Here is an 18,068-nt window from a genome sequence, read left to right as displayed (position 1 = left end):
TAGAATGCCCATCTGATATAGTGGTATTATGTTATTAAGATCACTTAGTAAGTGTTTGATAGAATATTATGTATACAAACACTTTAACTCTGGACAATAGACATAATAATTATAGATGGTTCATCTGATATAGTGGTATTATGTTATTAAGATCACTTAGTAAGTGTTTGATAGAATATTATGTACACAAACACTTTGTTTTCCTTAAGCCGGCTTAAAAAGCCAGGTGGCTGAAAAAAACAGGAAATCATACTTTAACTCTGGACAATAGACATAATATATATAGAATGCCCATCTGATATAGTGATATTATGTTATTAAGATCACTTAGTAAGTGTTTGCTAAATATTATGTACACAAACACTTAAATTCTAGTCAATAGACATACTATACCTAGATGGTTCATTTGATATAGTAGTATTATGTTATTAAGATCACTTAACAAGTGTTTGCTAGATTATTATGTTCACAAACACTTAAACTCTGGACAGTAGACATGATATATCTAGATGGTTCGTCTGATATAGTGGTATTATGTTATTAACACCACTTAGCAAGTGTTTTCTAGATTATTATGTTCACAAACACTTAAACTCTGGATAATAGACATAATATATCTAGATGGTTCATCTGATATAGTAGTATTATGTTATTAAGATCACTTAGCAAGTGTTTGCCAGAATAATATCTACACAAACACTTTAATTAATTTTGTTAAGATCACTTAGTAAGTGTTTGCTAGAATATTATATACACAAACACTTTAACTCTGGACAATAGACATAATAATTATAGATGGTCCATCTGATATAGTGGTATTATGTTATTAAGATCACTTACCAAGTGTTTGTTAGAATATTATCTACACAAACACTTTAACTCTGGACAATAGACATAATGATTATAGATGGTCCATCTGATATAGTGTTATTATGATATTAAGATCACTTAGTAACACTTTAACTCTAATGGAATAATTATTACTTGGATCTTACACCAGATTATCATGCACTGTAATGAAGTGAAACTTGTAGCTGGCTAAAATTATGACTCCCTCCACCACCCCCAATACCCCATCCCCTCCCCTAATAACTGACCAATAAGTGATATTCATGTTAGCAAACTAAATTGACAATAATTCCCTCTGTCATAATATCCACGTTTATCTATATTAACTCTTCAACTTGGGATAAGGACAGAGGCTCAAATATTATAATCAGGCACTTAACATTTTCTTTGACTTTTATTAGAAGGATGAATCCATGATCATATAAAAAACACATACAATTAAGGCATGTAAATTTAAGAAATTATTTTCTCAGGTATAATAGTATGGTTACTAAGACAATAAGCTTATTCCGTTGCTTAATAAACACAAACATTCGAGTATTTTTTTAGCCTATTTTTAATTCTGTCAGCAATGAATACTGAAACTAGGAGATTCAGGCTGTTTATATTACTACTCCTCTAAGATTTTTAATACTACTTTTTCTTATTTGTTGGCTTACCAACTTTGGGGTCTTTTAATTGGTTGGTTCATTAAGTTGAGTGTCCAAACGTTTTAATCACTAAAAGAGCAATTGATCTGCTTATTATACCAATCCCCAAAGTCATATAATAATGTTATCATATTTGTTGGTTTAACTATCATGGGAACTTTATTGAATTTTAATTGAGTAAACATTTCAACAACAAATTAAAATCTAATGATGGGATAATTTTGTGCGTCATTATTGGGAATGTACATCAATTTATCCGCCATTGTCGTATCCCTTTAGTTCGCTGTTAAAACAGTATATTCCATGAAAAATGTGAATTTTGAACAACACATATATTTTCATTTATTAACACATTACACTATAAATAGAATTTTATCATACAACACATATAAAAACTTTTCCATTATGGCTTCCAAACCGATTAATATCCGCTGGATTAGAACCTGTTCTCAGCTACACTGAAAAATCATTTATAGCATGGTATTTCATACAATTTTCTACGAAAATTCAAATTAAAAATCATAAAATTGAAATCAGTTATGTCGTCCCAGGACTTCGGTCCCTCAGGGCTAACAAAAATGGTTTTGATTTTTCAATTTTTCATTTTAATATCCGCGGAAAGCTGTCTATAATACGATGTAATAAATAACTAATCTGCTAGAAATATATTTATTAATAAAACATGTATATAGTGATTATCATCTTATATCAAAAATGTGCAGTAAAGACACATAATTTTCAAATTTAATTATTTCTTTTATTCATATATTTAGCCAAGAACATAGCTAGCTTTTTTACAATAGATAGGTTTCTGAAGGATATTTGTGTTAAAATGCTTTGAATTTTTTTGAAAGGAGGAATTGCCATACTTGGCTCAGATATCGACTTACAGCTTTTTTTTTAAATAAAAAGGGTGATTTCCTTGAAGCTTAGATGCGGCTGCCAAGCCCGGCTTAAGAGAAAAGTTTAATAATAAATGATACATTTATTTCCACTACAACCATTACAATATAGATAAAGCATTGTACAATTGTATACAATAAAGTTTGTACTAGAATTTATAAAAAAAATATAAATAGGTTAATGAGTTTTTTTGATGAAGAAAAGTAATTTTAATGATGAATTACATAAGTGTTGTCAATTTGGCCGAGAAAGACTAAACTACATAACTTTTGTGTCACCTTTGAGAAAAACGATTCCCTATGACGTCATATGACGGAAAAGAAATAGGGAAGGGGGAAGAAAATCTCTTCAAAATCGTCTTCCTCAAAAGTGACACAAAAGTTATGTAGTTTAGTCTTTCTCAATTTGGCCCTCTAAAAAACTAATTTTAGATATACCCATACCTAATTCTTAAACTTTTTATTTTACTATCCACGGAAAGCTGTTTATAAAACGATGCGCTAAATAACTATTCCACACTTTTGATTAAAGTTTATCATATATTTTGCAACACTGTTGACAGCTGTTGTCACTGTAGGTCATATTCTAACCCACTGTGGTATTATAATTGAAGTTAATCATATATTTTGCCACACTGTGGACAACTGTTGTCACTGTAAGTCATATTGTAACCCACTGTGGTACCATAATTGAATTTAATCATATATTTTGCCACACTGTGGACAACTGTTGTCACATTAGGTCATATTCTAACCCACGGGGGTACTATAATTGAAGTTAATCATATATTTTGCCACACTGTGGACAACTGTTGTCACTTTATGCCATATTTTAACCCACTGTGGTACCATAATTGAATTTAATCATATATTTTTCCACACTGTGGACAGCTGTTGTCACTGTAAGTCATTGAGCTTCCCATCTGTATAAGTGCACAAGTTAAACAGTCTTCATTTCCTAAAATAACAATAATTATTAATTTATTTATTTATTGTCAAAGGTGTCATGGGATCGATCCTAAGCACAAATTAAGATAATACATTTGTACTAAAAGATGACTTCTAATGACTTCTATGATCAATGACAAAATAGTGGAAAATGCAAGGATATAATGGGATAAGATAATGGCTGATAAATTGATGTATTTCCCAATTGATGATGCACAAAATAACTCTTTCTGTAGATTAAAAATTTGTGGTCGAAACGTTTGGACACTCATTTAATGAACCAAATTAAATAAAAGTCTCATAAAGTTTTTAAACCTACCAATAAGAATACGTTATTTTAAAGCTTTGGGGACTAGTGTAGGGAAAAGCTCAATGCTCCTAACCCTCCCGGGGAAATTACTTCAGCCTATTAACAGGCACAAATCATCCTTTGCAAAAGGCGTGTAAAGGTTGATCAATACATAGTCAGTAGCATAATGTTAAACAATATACATATGTATTACTACCTACATTCAATTTTGATTTAAAAAGCTTTCCTGGAACAGAGAACTGAATTGATATGTGGGTTCTAAATTGACAAGCAAAAAAAACTCTGTTACTTTTAATACGACTTCATATAAAGAAGGGGTAATATTGTGCGTCATTATTGGTGATGTACTTAAATTTATCGGCCATTGTCGTATCCCTTTAGTTCGCTGTTAAAACAGTATATTCCATGAAAAATGTGAATTTTGAACAACACATATATTTTCATTTATTAACACATTACACTATAAATAGAATTTAGAAAAAAATTCATTATATATATTCACTTACTTAGATTATAAAATACATTTTGATATTAAGAAATGATTGAAAAGAAATGATGTGTCAAACACAAAATTATGTTTCATTCATTAATAAGTTTCTATGTAAATGTAATTTATTGATAATAGATTTTTCCTTAATTATTAATATACTAGCGGCTTCGCCCCTAGCCTCTAGGGGCTTTTTTCCCTAAAGGTTCAGGGGAGAATTTAAAAAAGATTGTTTAAATTTTTAATGTTTTTAAAAATTTCTTTGCCATTTGCCTTTTTGGGGCTTCGCCCCTACAGGGGAAGGAAGGTTTCACAATCTTTTTGAATTTGAAAAAACAAAGTTCAAAAGAAGAAAAGAAATTTAAAAAAGAAAGAAAAAATTTTAAATATAAAAAATATAAAAAAGTATAAAAAAATATAAAAAGATTAATCAAAATTATAAAAATATATATAATTATAAAAATATATAAAATTATATAAAAACATAAAAAACATTAAAATTAGAAGAAAAAAAGTACGAAATTTTTTTTTGGGGGGGGGATTTTCATTTTTGAGGGGGGTTGGGGGTGTCCCACCCCCCAAGAAAATAACTTAAAACCACCACAGGACCAATAGGTTTATACCCTAAAGAGTAGAATCCAATCCTTCAGTGGTTACCAAGATCTTAAGCTTCAGACGGACGGACAGACATAATTCTACTTTGTATTATAGATTGAATTAAAAGTCAACTATATGAATATGTTAATGATTCATAAGAAAATAAGCCACTGATCTATCTACGTTCAATAAAACTTTGGAGACTAGTGAATTAAACAGCCCAATGTAACCTTACCTCCCTGCAATCTATCAGTCAAGACAGTGTATTGTAAAGGGAGCGTTCCTTGAGTCATTCGTCATGCTCTTTGTAAAAATTTCCTATGCCTTTCAAACCTTACTCTGCTGAATCAGAAAAGACGACATTTCATGTAATTTCACCTCTGATAGTGCGGCATTCGTGTGCGAGAGTTTGTTGTTCAGACAGCTAGGAACAGAGTTAACTCAACCTCTCCAAGGAATACATATATACACCTAGGGAGGGAGGGGACATTGAGCTTTTTATTACACTAGTCCCCAAAGTCATTTAACAACATTTTCTTATTCGTTGGCTTAACAACCATGGGGACTTTTATTGATTTTTAAAAAAAAATTTGGAGTGTCCAAACAATTTTAACCACTATTTCTAATCTACGGTTGTGGTAATTTATCAGCCATTGTCTTATCCTTTTAGATCCCTGGGTTTGCTTACCTCCCCAAGGTATATTTGCCGCTGTAGCTGTTTGGAACAAGAAAGACTGTTGTAAAGCTTCCATTAGTGCTGGATTACCTCGTAACCCATGGAACTTTAAGGGTTATTTTGTGTATTAATTTATCGTTCATTATCTTATCCCTTTAGATCCATGCTATATAGTAAACAAAAAAACCCGGTTTGCTTACCTCCCCAAGGTATATTGGCCGCTGTAGCTGTTTGAAACAAGAAAGACTGTTGTAAAGCTTCTACCAGAGCTGGATTACCTCTCAGCCCATGGAACTTTAACTCTTTTCTATATACAAGTTAGATATTAAATAAAGTATCAAAAATAATACAAAGTAGTACAATGCCTGTCTTTCTGTCTGTCTGAAGCTTAAGATCTCAGTAACCACTGAACCGATTGGGCTTTACTCTTCAGGGAATATACCTACTGGTTTTGGGATGGGTTTAAGCTATTTTATTTGGAGGTTGGACACCTCAACCCCCCTAAAACAATAAAAATGCAGCCCCCCCCCCCCAAAGGTTTCGTCATTGTAGATCTTCTAATAGCGCAGGATGGCCATTAAACTTGGTAACTGAACTAATTAAGTTCTCCAAAGTTGTTATGGACGTATGGACGGATGAACTGGCCTTAATTATAGAAAAGCAACAACTTTGGGGACTTTAATTGAATTTTTAATTGGTTGATTAATTAAATATAGTGTCCAAACATGTAAACCTAAAATTGTCAGAAGGGGTAATTTTGTGTATCATTATTGGGGAAGTACATTAATTCATCGGCCATTGTCTTATCCCTTTAGATCCCTATGTCAACTTACTCTCTTTGAATTTGGTTGGATCTTCGTCTTGCCATGCACCAGACAACCAATAAAGTTATTAGAACTCCTAAATATGGATATAATATTACATGGATGTTACACCATACAAACAATAAAGTTATTAGAACTTCTAAATATGGATATATTATTACATGAATGTTACACCAGACAACCAATAAAGTTATTAGAACTCCTAAATATGGATATATTATTACATGAAGTTACACAAGTCAACCAATAAAGTTATTAGAACTCCTAAATATGGATATATTATTACATGGAGTTACACCAGACAACCAGTAAAGTTATTAGAACTCCTAAATATGGATATATTATTACATGGATGTTACACCAGACAACTAATAAAGTTATTAGAACTCCTAAATATGGATATATTATTACATGGATGTTACACCAGACAACCAATAAAGTTATTAGAACTCCTAAATATGGATATATTATTACATGGAGTTACACCAGACAACTAATAAAGTTATTAGAACTCCTAAATAGTTGTCTGTTGAGTCTTACTTAATCTAATCTAATACCCTAGGGTGTCTTAGGTTGCTGAACCTGAGTTGTAAGTGTCATGTTGTTGTATTAGCCTTGAATCTTTGAAATTAGTATTCAGAAGCGGACATGCAGCAGCCTCGACCTAGCATGGTAGAGCAGATTCGCTGTTCAAAAAAAATATTTGAAAATCTATTTCAGTTTGAGAGTATAAACAAGGATGACAACATCCATAAAAGCGAAGCACTGCAAAGGTAGGACAAACGGACTTTAACATTTGTATAGTGTCAGAACTGAATAATCATAATATAAATGTATAAGAGTTAATGCAAAATTGTAAGTAAATTTGTTAAAAAACTGCTTGATTCAGGATAATGTTTATGGAAATACTTACATTTTTAGGACTTGATTATAGAGTTGCTTCGCTTATTACATTATACTTTGTTGTCCCAGGAATCAATATACCAAAAATCAGATCAATCGGATGATTAGATCACATAAAAATTTGTTGTTAAAAAATTAAAAAATCAACATGTTTAAAGTGGACGTACGGACATTTTGGTGATAATTAAAAATCATACCTAACTACTAGAGGAATCATCATGCAAAATTTGAAATCGATAGGACAATTCTAACATGCCTAAATTAACAAAAAAAGCTATCCTTTACGGACGGAAAGCTTCGCTTTTAAAAAAGATAAATGTTCTAAGAGCATTAGTGAAAACAAACATTGAAATGTAAAATGGAAAGTTTGTGTCATCACATCCGAAGAATTTCGCAAACGTATTAACCGAATTTTGGGTGAAGGCACCACACCAAGACAAAAATCCCCCCCCCCCTTCCTCCAAAAAAGAAGTTTATAGTAACGTTTTCTTATTCGTTTGCCAACTTTGGAACTTTATTAAATTTTGTTTGGTTGGTTCATTGAGTTGAGTGTGCAACCGTTTCTACCACTAATTGCAATCTACGGAAGAGGTAATTTTATGTTTCATAATTTGGGATATATATCAATTCATCAGCCATTGTCTTATCCCTTTATATCAGCCATTGTCTTATCCCTCGAAATTCCTGATCTAAAGGACCGTGTAAACTTTCTTTTGTTTATCTTAGTTTTTGCCTTTTACACCAAAATTATATGTTCATGTATTTAGGCTATTTTCTTTCATTTTAGATATTCAATTTAAAAAAATTCAATTTATGGAACCTTAATCCATCATGATGAAAGACTCTTTAATTCATAAGAGAATTGACAAGTAGCTTAATTTTTTTATTTATCATATTTTTATTTTCTTTGCGGCTTTTGAAGAAAATAACGTACTTTATCTGCCAGTCCGTGGGTCATGTAAGAAGAAAAATATATATGAATATTTTTAATGAAGTTTTTTTGAATTATAATATCTTCCTTTAACCCTTTACAGTCGGGCCCCTTGCCGCACCTTAATCGGTCGGGGGGGGGGGGGGGGGGGGCTATTAGCCTATTAGAGCTAGAGGGCTAAATTGTGTTTGTGTATCTGTCTGCAAAGGAGGATTTCACAAACCGCTGACCCGATATGGTTCTGATTTACGATAAAGTTTCTCATAGATCCTGGGACATTTTTAAAGACTTTTTTTGGGGTAGTCACTAAGAGAAATCACCCAAAATTTTTCGTTTTAAAATAAAAATTGAAGATGGAGGTTGATCGACTCCCCCCTCCTCCCCCCCCAAAAAAAAAAAAAAAAAATTACCACCTCCAAAATTCCTTTTTTTTAAATCTATATGTTTTTCAGATTCTTTATTACTTTTGCTTGAGAAAATGAGTTTGGTTTACCAACTTTTAAAGTCCTTTTAATATATTTATTTAATATTTAGAAATTCTTTTCAATAATATGAACAATAAATAATTAATCGATTTTTCTTTTAGTTTAGTTTTCTATATCTATTGTATTTGCTTATTTGTAATAGGGGCTACACCCACTGTAGGCCTCTAAGAGCACTTGGGGAAAAAAGGGAAGGCGGGAAGTGTAGGGGTGGCAGTCAACCCTTAATTTTCAGTACACTAATTTATAAGTCTAAACAAAAATGTATATAAATGGCGTACTTTAATTTTTGGAATTGATTAATATTATAAGTATACTTCGCTTGTAGATATTGAATCTTGTTGTTCTGGGATTCAATAATTATAGCTCATAAAAAAAATGTTTTATTCATGAACGGGTTTCTTTTAACAATTGTAGAGTTGCTACGCTTCTTAAAAAAGAATCATCATGCAAGGTTTAACAATTAACAATAAGAGCAAACTGTTACTTACAGACGGATGGACCAACACTAATTATAGAAAAACTTTGAAATAGAAATACTAACCTAGAAAGAGAATGGCTCCCAGTAGAACAAGGAATAGCAACCATTCCCGTCTGTTTTGCATTATAAACTCAATAATATACTCATTTTAGGTCTGAAATAAAAGTACCCAAAGTTGTTAAGTCAACAAATAAGAAACTTTATCATAAATCCTTGGGGTCTAGTGAAATAAATCTATTTTCATCTATTTTGCATTATAAACTCACAAATAAACTCATTTTATGTCTGAAATCGGACTAAGATTCAGTATTTTCCACAGGGATTTAAAGGGATAAGACAATGGCTGATATATTGATTCACATTCTCAATGATTATATGCAAAATTACCCCTTCTGTAGATTACAATTAGGAGTTGAGACGTTTGGACACTCAACTTAATGAATGAACTAACCAACCTAAATTTATTATCAGTCTCCAAAGTAGATAAGCCAACGAATAAGGAAACGTTATTATAAAACTTAGTAAAATAAACAGAGCAATGTCCCTTCCCTCTCCGACCAACAATACTAGTTTTCCTTAATAAAAAAAACTCTATATTTTAAGTACTCTTGACTTTAGTAAAGCTTAAAAAAATATTGTTAGACATTGGGCAGTTTATTACACCAGTCCCAAAAGTTGTAAAGTAACTGGCCTAACAACTTTTGGGACTTTATTTAAATTTTGATTTGTTGGTTCATTAAGTCGGGTTTCAACCCCTAATTGTACTCTACAAAAGGTGTAATGTTGTGTATCAACATTAGGGATAAACATAACTTTATCGGCCATTGACTTATCCCTGTGATTTTTGTATTCTTACAATGAGTTATGGTTAATGAAGTGAAAATAGTGTAAAGTCCCCGAGGAAAAAAATCCATTAAATATATTTGTTTTCTCAATAAATTCTCAGATTTTTTCGGACTAAATATAGGTCAATCTTTAATATATTAAAATACAGAAAAAAAGATGAATTTATATGTGAACATCCATATCTTTTATCTTTAGTTCAGTGTGTTTTTATTTAACAAAAATAATGCGTTTTTTTTAACCCCCCTATTATTGGCAAAAGTTAATAATCATATCTCATTTACTTCATTGAGGTGGGGAGTTTTATGGAAGAAAAAAATGTTTAATGGGTTTCAACAAATTTTGCCCTAATAACCGGTATTTCAAATGTGCCTTATTTTTGAAGATTAATAGATCATGGCTAAAATTTGTATAATTTTTTACTTTAATAATCCTTCGATACATATGTATATTAAATTGTATATGTTCGTTTTTCATTGCTCCATTTGTTAGTGTTATAAATATTGTCATTCTGAATTAAGAATTATGACCCCTTTTCTCTGGATTAATGCAGGAATCTATAGAGATAAGACAATGATTAATTAATTAATGTACATCTCAAATGATTATACATAAAATACCCCTTCTGTAGATTAATTAGTGGTTGAAACGTTTGGTACTCAACTTAACTATCCAACCAATCAAAAATCAATGTAAGTCAACAAAGTTGTTAAGCCAACGCAATAGAAGACGTTATCATAAAACTTTGGGGACTAGTGCAATAAATAAGTGTAGTCCAATGTCCACTTTCTCCCTGGGATTAAAAGACTATCAGCAAATTAGTTTGACAGTAATTGATTGAGGAAAAGGTTTGAAAAATACAAAACTCAACAAGGATGACAACATCCATGAGTAGCGAAGCGCAATAAATCTTGGATGGGTAATACAGGAGATATAAAGAGCATTTGTTTAAATCAAGAATATAATTTTGTTGGAGAGAAAAAAATAACGAAACCTTTCTCACGTATTTTTACAGGGTTAGGCAATTGACCCCGCAGGGTTAGAGCCCCTCGCAGGCGCTAGAAACAGGAGAAAAGCTACTGTGAAAAACACGAAGAATCGCCCCTTAAGGTTCGTTGCCACAAAAGGGACTATACCCCATATCTAATATTTGTATTTTGTAGCATGACTGACGGACAAACAGACAACGTGAACTATAGAGTAGCTGTGCTGCTATAAACTAAAACTAGAACACAGTAAGAAATTTAATCACATTAGTTGACATCACAAAAAAAAAACACTTTTGAACAGGGATCTTAAGGGATAAGGCAATCGAGGATGAATTGGAGTACATCTCCAATGATAATACACAGAATTATTCCATATGTTAAAGTTATTTGATAACAAGTTTGAAAAATGATAAATTTAACAAACTAATCAAGATGCACTAAAAATACCCAAAGTTTTTATGCCGTCGAATGAGAAAGTGGGATTATAAAACTTTGGGTTATTTGTAGTTCAACGTCCCCTTCCTCTCTGAATTTCATACAATAAGATCAGAGATGGATTTTTGAAAGATGAATGCCGCGTATTTTCAATTCGCGAAATTTAAACAGAGTATACAACTATTTATTAAATTATTTCGCTTTTGTTGGTACGGCCTTCATAGAAGAAAAACAAATTATCTTTAATCCATTTTTGCTTCATATTAATTAATGCAACTTTTTAGAGCTATATTAGACATTATACAAATGGCTTAAAAAATAATTATGAAATTTTGAATTCTTAAGTTGTATACTCTATTGAAATCCTGACGTCTCCGTCCAATTAATCAATGTCAAAAAAACGCGGCATTCATATTTTAAAAACCCATCTCTGTATAGAAGGCGTGTATTTTTATTATAGAAGCTTTGATTGGTAGTAAAAAGTATAAATTAGGATTTAAATTTAAAAAATCTGAAGTAGATGTTTTTTTCAAACTGGAAGAAAATTTAATAATACAATTTTGTTTTTGTAATTTTTAATACAAAATTTTAGATCAAATATTATTTTTTCTTCAAAACATAAAATTTTGTAAAGAGATTGTTGTATTTGATTTTGAGTTAAAATAAATTACTAATCCTTTTGGATTTACTTTTGAAATTAAATTTTCAAGAAATTTTAATGGATATATTATTACTTGGATCTTACAACAGATTTTCATGTTCTTAAAAGAAGTGAAACTTGTAAGTCTTAAATAAAAAATTCCCCCCTTTACTGCCTTTATCCCATTTCCTACCCTCTAGATGAACGAACTGACCAATTAACAAGTTCCATGTTAGCAAACTAAATTGACGAAAATCGAAAAATTTTCCAATGTTTTAATATCCAAGTACATACATCCATTTAAATATTGAACATACAATTTTGATTAAAATTTTGAATGAATTGTAAACTTACAACTTTATATACTTTTCTAGTATGGCTTCGAAACCGATTTATATCCGGTGTAATAGAACCGGTTCTCAGCCATACTAAAAAATCATGTATAGCATAACATTACAGACAATTTTCCAAAACAAACGTTATCCAAGGCCTTCGTACCCTATGGCTAACAAGACTAGTTTTATTGTTCCAATTTTTCATGTTAATGTCCATGGTAAGCTGTCTATAACACGATTTAACTGCAATCTTCTTGTACAGTGTTTTTTTTTATGAGAACTTTTTTGAAAGCAATTTTATCCCACTTATAGTTATCAGAATTGAATAAGTAATGGCTTATTTTCTTCGTTTTTTAATGCAATTAATAAAAAAATTTCAGTTTTTATTTAAAAAGTACAGTAAAATCTAAACTTCAAAACTTAGGTGTCAACATCTAAAAAAGGTTTTAGAGCATTTTTCTTATGCTCAAATATTCAACCTTTTGCAAAGTTGAGATAAAGAGCTAAAAATGTATACAGATACTATTAGAGACATGTACTAGAACATATCAAAGTTTGAAGGTCATATCTCAACCAGGGAGGGAGTACTGGCCTCCCAAAGTCGACTACAGAACATCATTTTTTTTTCTTGCAAAGGGTAGAAGATTTAGACATAAGAAAAATGCGCTAAAACCATTTTTAGATGTTGACACCAAGTTTTGAATTTTAGATTTTACTGTACTTTTCAAATCAAAACTGAAATATTTTTTTGGTGTTCTATTAATTGCATTAAAAAACGAAGAAAATAAGCCATCAATCATTAAATTCTGATAACTAAAAGTGGGGTAAACTTGCTTTCAAAAAAGTTCTCATAAAAAAAACACACTATAGAAAGTTGCTATGCAAGGATATGAACTGTATATTGTACATGAATAAGTTAACACTCCCACTAAATAAATTATTACATAGATGTTGCACAAGATTTCATGTCTTCTGATAAAGTGATACTCGCAGCTGGCAAACCCCTCCCCTCCTACTGGAGAAATGAAGACACAACCCAATCTTTCCCGATTTTGTATAATTTTTGATGGAACACGACTCCAGTGACGTCATATTTTTCTTTCCCGAAAAAGGGAAGGGGGGAAGAAAAAAAGAGATGGGAGAAAAGGGGGGTTTCCCCATCTCTTTTGAAGAGATTTTGTTGTGTCGAAATGAACTGACCAATTAATGAGGTTCATGTAAGTCAACTAAACTAACGGAAAAATTTCTCTAGATATCCACGTCTATTACCTATCCCAGGACCTATAAGAAGCTACCCTGTAAAGGAAAACCATATCGGTTCAGCGGTTAGCAAGATCCTTCAGTAAAGACAGCCACACATACATAGATCCTTTATTTTATTTTATCCATTACACTCCCCGTAATGTAAGAAATGGTCTTTTTTCAATTGAGGCATAACATGGCACCCTGCCAAAGTACCCTTTTCCCATTGATATAGGGATACAAATATGTATAAAATAATCTTTATTTCTTAAGGATAAAGGGAAAAGAACAGGGATAAGAAAATGGACGATAAAGGGGGGGAGTAAAGGGGAGTTTGTCCAAATTTTTGTCATAATTGGAGATGTAAATCCATTTAGCTTCCATTGTTTTATCCTTTAAAATCCCTGATTATTCGTAATGGTCAGAGAGGTTATTCTATACTCTGTATGATTATATTGTATAAATGTGGAATAAGAGATATAAGTTTTCCGGAATTGTAATGTAGGGAGTAGATTTGAAATCTGCATCAAATTTTAAGGATTTTTTATAAAATTCGTTTTTTTTGTATAATTCTTTATCTAAAAGCGGAAATACAAATTAAGTTAATTAATTTTGGCATCTGTGATTGGTGGATTTAAAAAATCTGCGCTCAGATTGGATGTCGTACATCATTCAACCAATTAGAGCGCAGGTAGTTTAAAATCCACCTATCCTATTGGTCAAAATTAATTAACTTAAAATTTTCGCTTTTAGATAAAGAATTTTACAAAAAAAACGAATTTTATAAAAAAATCCTTAAAATTTGATGCAGATTTCAAATCTACTCCCTACATTAAAATTCCGGAAAACTTATATCCAGGGATAAGGGATGGGAAACGTAGGAAAATATTATTTCAGGCCTATTTCAAGCCTAGGCCTATTTCTAGCCTAATAAACCAGTTTTGGGATAGCGCAGTGGTTCGTATAAAATGCTAATGAAAAAGCTGTGTGTGTGTGTGTAGATAAAGTTTAGAATCAAATTCAGGTAGCTAGTTTAAAGTAAAAAACATAACTTTTTATAAACCTATATATTAATGGCTTTTGTTAAAATGAAGTTTTTTCTCTCCCAAAATTTTTTATCTTTTACTTTGGTAATTTGAACTGTCAGAAAGCTATCGTTGGGTTTCACTCAGACAGATTTTAGTTTGTATTATTTGCATTTTTATTAATGAGTAAAAATTTTATTTGAAAATTTCATTGCTAATTAAAATTCAAAATAAATAAATAAATATGCACTTGGGTAACATTCTATCAAGTTCTTTGGATACTATACTGGATATAATGTAATGATATATCTGTACTGTGTTGTATTGTACAAAAATTAGGGTGAAGGTGTTGTATCATTTCCGTACTAAATTTTTAAAATTCAAAATACAACATCTAATTTATAAACTACCAAATGAAAATTCGTAGATACCTTCTTTCCAAAAAAATAATCCCGTTATTTTTGTTTTTTCTATGTGGCCCTTTTTTAATGTTTAACTCTAAGCAGATTTAATAATTAAACTAATGTGATCTAACACCATTTATATTTATTTTTTCGTAGCAGACAAAATCATTATTTTTTCTATAATTGTCTGCTTCTAAAATTTCCGCCATCTGTGATTTGGGCTTGTTTTGTATCAACCAATCACAGAACACTATTGGTTTAGAGCGGTAGCCAATATGAGCTGTCCGCCAGTAAGGTCATTAAATTAGGCAAATGGTAAAAGTTGCATGATCCCTTTCAAAACCAGGCCGAGACCTAATTTATGGCCAGGTTTCCTATCCCTTATCCCTGCTTATATCTCTTAATGTGGAAGCATATAGCATACAACTTCTATGGTTAATTGTACGTATAGCATACTTACTTTATGTATGACCTTTCAATGGTTATAGGATATATGTGGATATAATGACACAAAAAAAAATTTCGTCCATTTAGCATGCTTATATGGAATTTATTTATTAATCAGTTCAATCATTCAGTAGGAGGAAAGGGGATAAGTAAAGGGGTATTATTAGTTTAGCCAGCTAAAAGCATCACATTATCAGAGTACCTGAAAATCTGGTACAACATCCAAGTAATAATATATCGATAAACCTTCCTTAATCACAGCAAACTTACTAAAGTAAATATGTACATCTAGTAAACTGTACTTCAAAATTAGATATTATGACTTGGGATAGATTGTTGTTAATTTGGAAAGGTGGACATTATTTATTGGTCAGTTCGTTCATCCGGTAGGATGGGGGTGGATTGGGTAGAGCCAGTGGATGGGAGGATATTTTTTTTACCCAGTTACAAACTTCACTTTATTAGTGTACATGATAGTCTGTTGTAAGATCCAATTAAGAATATATCCATTATGTACCTCTAGTAAACTGTATATCAAATTAATTTTAATTCAATTTCTTAAGGATGACAAGATCACAAAATCAACGATTGAGTTCTTACATTTCATATCTAATAGTTTCATGAGTTACTATACAAACTTTAAAACAAATAAAAGGCAAAGAGATGGGACATTGGGCAGTTTATTACGATAGTCCCAAAAGTTTTATAATAATGTTTTCATATTCGTTGGTTTAATAACTTTTATTGAAGTTGATTGGTTGGTTCATTAAGTTGAATCGGTCATTTTTATCTTTTTAGATTCCTAAATATAAGGGTAAGTAATTACTCATTTTTTATAAGGGTTTATAAAAAGTAATTGAGATACTTTCAAGATAAAAGTGTTTTTTTCACAAAAATTTTTTTTCAAAGAATAATAATAAGATTATGCAAATTTTTGCTAATAAAGATTAAACTCAAATTATCTTTTTAATAGTATCATTATAGTATAGAAAACTAGCGGCTGCTCACCTTGGAGGGACTGGCAGAAACATAGCCTTGAACCATCCAAATACTTTAATTTTGAAACAAAGCATCCTAAAACTATCCCAGGGCCTATGCAAAGCTTCACCAAAATCAGTTTAGTTATTATCGAAATCTTAAGCTGCAGAAAAAAACCTTACTACTTTATGTAATAGGATAAGCCTATAACTATCCCAAGACATAAATCTAACAATAAAATAGTCCAAACCATCCCAGGACCTATATAAAGCTTCCCTAATTTTAGATCCAGTGGGAAAAAAATGATACCCTTACTACCTTATATAATAGGAGGTATGTATAAAATGTTTTCTTTGAAGTATTTCCTACAATAATATTGCATAAGTAGTCGGTTTTCCAGTGTGGCTTCGAAACAGATTAACATCCGCTGGATAAATCCTGGTTCTCATTCATACTGAAAAATCATGTATAGCATCGTATTGCAGACAATTTTCCTCGAATATTAAATGAAAACATCAGTTGTGTTTCCCGGGCTAACAACATTGATTTTAATCTTATATTTTTTTTATGTAGAAATTATACAAAAGCGATTTGTTATGGTTACTATGCTTTTCAGATTATTTTTTTTTACAGCAAGCATTGAACAAGATCTTAAAACAATAGGACAATTATAATATTCATAATTAAAGCATCTTATGAACATAACTTTAAAATAGCTTCGCCCTAAAACAGATCTAACAGGTTTAAGAATTATTTATCGCATCGTATTTTAGGCAGCTTTCCAAGGAATTTAAAACCACTTTTGTGTGCCCCGAGGGTCCAAAGGGTCGGGTTAACAAAACTGGTGTAAATTTTATGATTTCTATTTTTATACTCTGTAATTGTCTGTAATACGATGATTTACATAATTTTTTTGTATGAATAAGAACCGGTTCTAATCCAGCAGATATTAATGGGATAAATTTTATGTTATCACTATTCAAAGAAGGCTCTCTATCTCAATTACTGACGGAGATACTTTTACAACTAAAATCTTCTCAACACAATATTTCTCTATTTGCATCTCTCTCTCTCTCTCTCTCTTTCTCTCTCTTTCTCTCTCTCTTTCTCTCTCTCTCTCTCTCTCTCTCTCTCTCCCTATCTCTCTCTCTATCTCTATCTCTCTCTCTCTCTCTCTCTCTCTCTCTCTCTTTCTCTCCCTCTCTCTCCCTCTCTCTCTCTCTCTGTGAATATATCTCCGTGATAATGATGCTAGGGTTGAAAGAGTAATCCAACAATGGATATGGAATATACGTGGATATTATGACTGGTAAAAAATTGTCGTCATTTTGGTTGCTAACATGGAACTCAATTATTGGTTAGTTTGTTAATCCAGTAGGAGAGAAAAGATGGGTAAAGGGGATAGATGGGTAAGGATCGATAATTTGGCCAGCTACAAGTTTCACTTGATTAGAGTACATGATAATCTGGTGTAAGATTCAATTAATAATAAATCCATTAATCCTATTGAGAACACGCAGCGGGAGATATATTCAAGAAATAATGATTTCTTCATAAAAGAGGGGCTCCTTAAAATAATGCAATGAGTTTTTATCCGTTTGTAGTGCAATTAAATTTAACGAATGGTTATTTGTTTGTTAATTATAGCTTTTAAAGACAATAGTGAGAATCACAAACGAAGATAAGTGTC

The 18,068-nt window shown here is 31.2% G+C and overlaps 1 protein-coding gene across 1 annotated transcript; it reads right to left on the bottom strand.

Moving 5' to 3' along the window:
* Window positions 1-1,816: 1,816 nt before the first annotated feature.
* LOC145325678 (uncharacterized) lies at window positions 1,817-9,236 on the bottom strand. Its single transcript, XM_080168630.1, has 4 exons — window positions 9,104-9,236; window positions 6,253-6,319; window positions 5,620-5,726; window positions 1,817-3,359 (listed from the first exon to the last, which is right to left on the bottom strand). Exons 1-4 carry the CDS (start codon window positions 9,162-9,164, stop codon window positions 3,262-3,264), a joined length of 333 nt encoding a protein of 110 aa, XP_080024756.1. The 5' UTR covers window positions 9,165-9,236; the 3' UTR covers window positions 1,817-3,261.
* Window positions 9,237-18,068: the final 8,832 nt, after the last annotated feature.

Source organism: Acartia tonsa, chromosome 8, assembly GCF_053477335.1.
Source record: "Acartia tonsa isolate MP-2025a chromosome 8, ASM5347733v1, whole genome shotgun sequence".
Lineage (NCBI taxonomy): Eukaryota > Metazoa > Arthropoda > Copepoda > Calanoida > Acartiidae > Acartia > Acartia tonsa.
Note: the sequence above shows the minus strand (reverse complement) of the source record. Positions and strands in the feature narration are given on the sequence as shown.

Coding starts and splice junctions, on each gene's coding strand:
- LOC145325678 (XM_080168630.1), bottom strand. CDS start 9,164: ATGCAAAACAGACGGGAATGGTTGCTATTCCTTGTTCTACTGGGAGCC. Junction 5,727..6,252: donor TCCAACCAAATTCAAAGAGA/GTAAGTTGACAT, acceptor ACTTGTATATAG/AAAAGAGTTAAAGTTCCATG. Junction 3,360..5,619: donor GGCCAATATACCTTGGGGAG/GTAAGCAAACCG, acceptor TTGTTATTTTAG/GAAATGAAGACTGTTTAACT.